The 6,376-nt window shown below is 35.1% G+C and overlaps 1 protein-coding gene across 2 annotated transcripts in view; it reads right to left on the bottom strand.

Annotated features, from left to right (window-relative positions):
* Positions 1-6,376, bottom strand: part of CDK8 (cyclin dependent kinase 8) — a 138,986-nt gene that overhangs the window by 62,477 nt on the left and 70,133 nt on the right. For both annotated transcript variants that reach the window (XM_059377728.1, XM_059377729.1), the window contains exon 2: positions 4,687-4,762. In XM_059377728.1, coding sequence (XP_059233711.1) covers positions 4,687-4,762 — 76 coding nt within the window. The remainder of the gene's footprint in view (positions 1-4,686; positions 4,763-6,376) is intronic.

Genomic DNA, 6,376 nt, shown 5'->3' with positions numbered 1-6,376 from the left:
CTAAAATTAGATAATATATATACTGTTTTAAAGATTTTATTTATTTGACAGAGAGAGAGATATCACAAGTACGCGGGGGGGGGGGGGGGGCCGCTGAGCAGAGAGCCTGACGTGGGGCTCGATCCCATGACCCTGAGATCATGACCTGAGCAGAAGGCAGAGGCTTACCCCACTGAGACACCCAGGTGCCCCTAAACAATGTATTTCTAAATAATCCACGAATAAAAGACAAAAATCACAAGAAAACTGAAAATATTCTGTACTAAATGACAATGAAAATACAATATAACAAAACTTATGGAATACAAGTAGAACACAGCTTAGTGGAAGATTGATAGTTTTAATTGCTTATTGAAAAGAATAATTTAAAATCAATTATCTAAGGTTCCATCTTAAGAAGATAAAAGAGATGTGTAAGCCCAAAGTAGAAGGAAAAACAGAATAAAGATAAGAACAGAGATCAATGATATAAACAGAAAACAAATTACAACCTGCAATGAAATAGGAGATCACCACAGAAACTATAGATGCGAAATGATAACAGAATATTATGAACAACTTTGTGCTAATAAATTCAACAACAAAATAGACAAATTAGAGATAGACAAATTACAGAGGTGCCTGGGTGGCTCAGTCAGTTAAGTGTCTGCCTTCGGCTCAGGTCATGATCCCAGGGTCCTGGAACTGAGCCATGCATTGGGCTCTCTTCTCAGTGGGCAGTCTGCTTCTCCCTCTCCCTGCCACTCCCCCTGTTTGTGTTCACGTGCTCTCTCCCTAACTCTCTCTCTCAATTAAATAAAATCTTAAAAATAAATAAATAAATAAATAAATAAATAAATAAATTGGGGCGCCTGGGTGGTTCAGTGGGTTAAAGCCTCTGCCTTTGGCTCAGGTCATGATCTCAGGGGCCTGGGATTGAGCCCCACATTGGGCTCTCTGCTCCTCAGGGAGCCTGCCTCCTCTCTCTCTCTCTGCCTGCCTCTCTGCCTACTTGTGATCTCTGTCTGTCAAATAAATAAATAAACAAAATCTTAAAAAAAAAAAAAAAGAAAAATGCAATAGACAAATTATAGAAAAAATACAATATATCAAACACAAGATGAAAAATAAAATCTGAAAAGCTCTTTACCTATTAAGTAAATAATATTGGTTGGTGAATTCTATCAAACATTTAAGGAAGAAAAACTATCAATCTTATAGAAACTGTCTGAATATGGGAGATGAAAAAAGGCTGCCTAATGTGTTTCATGAGGGCAGTACAATCTTGATACCAAAGACAAAGACGTTACAGGAAACATAATTATAGACCAACATCCTTCAAATTCATACACTTAAAGCTCTTTAACAACATATTACTAAATCAAACCTAGCAATATATAACAAAGCAAGAATTATTTCAAGAATGCAAAACTGGATAAACATTACAAATCAATGTAGTCTACCAATGTATCAGAATAAAAGAGAACTACAGGGTCATTTTGGTACATGTAGAAAAATTTGATACACTTACAAAAAAAACAGAAGGAACTTCCTTAGTCTAACTAATAGCATCTATTAAAAAACTCTATGGTTAGCATTTTACCTAATGGTGAAACACTGAAAAACACTTTCACCAAGATTGGGAACAAGTCAAAGACATCCATCCTGATTACTCTTCAACATTATATGAAAGGCTTGAGCCAGTGCAAAAAGAAAAAAAAATAAAAATAAAAAGATGGAAAGAAGGAAAACTATTCTAAATTGCATACATAATTATTTCTGCAGAAAATCTGCATGTATCATCAAAACCTGCCAGTGAATTTACATATGTATCTAAAATGTACAATATTTTAAAAGTTCTATTTTTTCTTTTTAACGTTCCATTTCTAAGTATAGAAGCAAACACATGGGAAATAAAATTTTAAATTAAAAATTTAAAAATAATCCCATATACAATAGTGCCAGAAAACATGAAGCTCTTTAGAAATGAATTTAACAGGTGTACAAAACCTCTACAACTAAAAAATTATAAAATGCTGTAGAGAAAATTAATGAAAACCTTAAAAACTAAAACTATATCTTTTTAGATTCATGGTTTGGATGTTTCAATATTCCCTGAATTTATCCAAACCATAATCCCAGCAGGCATATTACTGAAATAAAAATTGACAAGATGATTCAAAAGTTTATATGATAATGCAAAGGACCTAAAATAGTCCAATCCTGAAACAGAAAAATAAGGCTAGAAGCCATATACAATCTTACTTCAAATCTTGCTGTAAAGCTAGAGTGACCTGATAATGGCATAAGTATAGACAAAGATGGAACAAAATAGAGCCCAGAAATAGTCCATACTTACACAGTCACTTAAATTTTTACAAAGATGCCAAACAAAGTCAATCGGGAAGAATCTTTTTTAAAAAGTGATGTTACAACAACTGTACATTCATAGGGGTTAAGGTGGGAAAGAAGCTTAAACCTTACATCACACCTATACAAAGAAAAATGAATTAAGTATACATAAATAAAAAAACAAAACCAAAACTATATAGCTTTTAGAAGAAAACAAAGGAAAATTTCTTCACAACCATAAGTAAAGATTTATTCAGCCAGATACAGAAATCAATAGTCATAAAAAGGAAAAATTAGTAAATTTCATCAAAAATAAAAATTTCTGCTCACTTTAGATTGAAGAACCACAATCAAACACATTAAAAGTAAGTTTCTGTATTTCTTTCTATGCCAAACTGAATTTACAGTTATTAACATATACATGAAGAATGCCTGTTCCTAAAATGAATGAGTTGTTTTTAAAACACTTTGCCCAAGTTTAATAAAGAGAGAAGCACAAAAACCATAAATGCACAGCGCAGTGAGTTCTCACATAGTGAACTAACATAACCAGACCCAGATCAAGATCAAGAAACAGAATCCTGAAGGTCCCTTGTCTCCCCCTTCTGTCACTCCCTGGCCCTCCCCAAAGGTAATCTCCATCATGACATCTAACATCACTAACCACAGTTTAATGGATTTTAATTCTTCAAAACTAATTAGAACATGTAGAAGTGTAGATACTGAAGAACTGATAGTTAAGGTACAGATATCCTTCCTTTAGATTCAAGAACATTAAAAATCTACCAATTACTTGAAATATAATTTCCAACATGGCATACCTTTGGTTATGAAAGAATGCCCTCTACCTCACCTCTACTCTTCCCTCATGGAGGTAATTTTTTTTGGGGGGGGGGGTTAAGATTTTGTTTATTTATTTGACAGACAGAGATCCCAAGTAGGCAGAGTGGCAGGCAGAGAGAAAGGAAGGCAGGCTCCCTGCTTAGCAGAAAGCCTGATGGCAGGCTCGATACCAGGACCCTGAAACCATGACCTGAGCCGAAGGCAGGGGCTTAACCCACTGAGCCACCCATGCACACCTCATGGAGCTAATTCTTACATGTCTTCCAAAACCTGCAACCTTCCTTGATTCTCTTGGTTAGAGATGTGGGTAATTTTCTCACTCTCCATATACTTCTATCATTGCTCTTCATACACTATTTTTTTTTAAAGATTTTATTTACTTATTTAAGAGAGAGTGAGAGAAAACATGAGAGGGGAGAAGATCAGAGAGAGATGCAGACTCCCCATGGAGCTGGGAGCCCAATGTGGGACTCGGTCCCCAGACTCCCGGATCATGACCTGAGCCGAAGGCAGTTGCTTAACCAACTGAGCCATCCAGGTGCCCTTTTTTTTTAGTTCCCGTACACTATTACTGTAAGATTTAGGAGTGCCTTTCATCAGTGTGTAAATATTTAAGGCCAGGGATTCTCACTTGCTCTGTTTCTTTACTTTTACCTACTCTAGTTCTCATTAACATCATACACAACAAATGGCTGTTAACAGAAACCCCAGTGGTATAGAATCTGTTAAATGGGTAAAATTATTTAAATTAATATATCCAGGTCACAACAGCCTATTATCTGTAGACAGATACAAGGGCTAAAAGTGACAAAAACAAAGATTTTAATACATATTCTAGAATATTTTGATTATAGTCAGAATAGACAAATTTGGATCCACAGTGTTACAACAGTAACAACTGAAGTAAAATCTCATGGAAGTAATACTCAGTTTAAATGTGTGAACAATTATTTAGTAATGCATTAACATGAATGTTTTCCTTTGGAATCAAAATGAGATGCTAACACCATATGGAAAGCTATGCTTCCAAAAGAAAACAGCACATATTTTTACATATTCAAATGAACAGATAAAATGAAAATCAAATAATACAATCTCATTTTAAGTTCATGTAAGTAATGACATCAATCTCATCTTATTAAAATAGGAATATTAATTTTAATGAACTAACATAGATTCATACACATTTACTTTTATTGCACCCAATGAAATAATATGAATAACTGGACCCTTAATATTTAGTGACATTTATTGGAAAAATACACATTTATATAAACAACTAATCTTGACTCACTCCCAAACAAATGAATTTACATAGTTATTCCTGCTAGAACTACATGCCACCTTTACTTCTCTTAGGAAACAAACATATTTTTCTATAGATTGTCAATAAGAAAAATATTTACCAACTTTCAATTAATGTGTATATGTGACAAACAAAATTCAGAGACCTACATAGTTGACACTCATAAGTCAATTGATAATAATGATTATAAAAAGAACTTCACTTACTGCTATTTCTCTACATGCCGACATAGAGATCCCAGTTCCTTCTATTTGTTTTAAAGCATAGTCTTTATCATCTTTCCTGTAAAAACAAAGTTATTTTAATATTGGATAAAACTAAATGTATGTGCATTTTTAATAAAATATAAATATAAATCACGTAATACATTTTTGATACCTTTCACATGTAATCACAGAATATCATATAGGAAAAAGGTTTTGGATAATCTAGTTCAATCCCACTATTTGATGAGGAAAGTCAGATTCAAAGTAATAAAAAGATTTGTCCAAGGCTCCATGGTTTGGGAAGGCAAAGACTTAGAAATAGGTTCTTCCTGTTCTAATATATATACATTTCCTTTCTATATATGTATGTGTTCGTGTGTGTGCTGTAACACTCAACAAACACACATACACAACTTGTTTTCTAAAACCCTTTCAGATATTGGTGGGTCAAAAAATTAAGAAATGAATGTATCACTAAAGTACAAAATGGTGATAATTCCAAACAAGTTATAGTCCTCATATCCCCCAATACCTTCGAAGAGAGTCACTCAACATGGTTTATTGAGCACTTACTACGTATTCAGAACTGTGTTCAGTATTGGGGATGGAGCAGAGTTCCTTGTTCTATAGAGCTTTCTGCATCTACTGGTCTAGACAGATAAACAACTAACACACCACAGTACAGTATGATAAGTGCTATGATAGGGCAAGTGTAAACCACAGAGGTTATTCAATGGTCACTCTGGTAGAGGACCTAAGCAAAAACTTCTCAAAAGAACCACCACTGGAATGAAGCCTGAACAGCAATTCTTGAACTCTTTTGACCCAGGACCCCTTTACTCTCTTGGATATTACTAAAAACTCTCAAGAATTTTTGTTTTATCTATCATTATTTACCCTATTAGATTTCTTTAAATGGAAACTTCTAAAAACAGAGAATGCAAAAGCATATACCTACTAGCCACCAGAGCAATGACATCAAAATGTTATGACACCTTTGGAAAAAACGCACTGTACATTCATGAGACAGTAAGAAAAGGAAATACCGATGACCCTGAACAACATGGGTTTGAACTGCGTGGTCCATTTATATGCAGATTTTTAAAATAAATACAATACAGTACTAAATTTTATGATTTTCTTACCATTTTCTTTTTCCAAGTTTCCTTTATTGTAAGAATACACTATGTATCACATATACATACTAAATACGTATTAATCTACTATTTATCTGTAAGGTTATTAGTAGTGAAGTTATTGGGGAAGTAAAAGTTATATATGAATTGGGGAGGAGTCAAGATGGCGGAGAAGTAGCAGGCTGAGACTACTTCAGCTAGCCTGAGATCAGCTAGATAGCTTATCTAAAGATTGCAAACACCTGAAAATCCATCGGCAGATCAAAGAGAAGAAGAACAGCAATTCTGGAAACAGAAAAACAACCACTTTCTGAAAGGTAGGACCCACGGAGAAGTGAATCCAAAGCGACGGTAAGCTAGACCCCGGGGGGAGGGGCCGGGTCCCGGCAAGCGGCGGAGCAACCGCGCACAAAATCAGGACTTTTAAAAGTCTGTTCCGCTGAGGGACATTGCTCCAGAGGCTAAACCGGGGCGAAGCCCACGCAGGGTCAGCGTGGCTTCAGGTCAGGCAGGGTCACAGAAGGATCGGGGGTGTCTGAGTGTCGCAGAGCTTG

Source organism: Mustela nigripes, chromosome 15 (assembly GCF_022355385.1).
Source record: "Mustela nigripes isolate SB6536 chromosome 15, MUSNIG.SB6536, whole genome shotgun sequence".
NCBI classification, from domain to species: Eukaryota; Metazoa; Chordata; class Mammalia; order Carnivora; family Mustelidae; genus Mustela; species Mustela nigripes.
The sequence above is the reverse complement of the archived record's forward strand: the minus strand, read 5'-3'. Positions and strand labels throughout refer to the sequence as shown.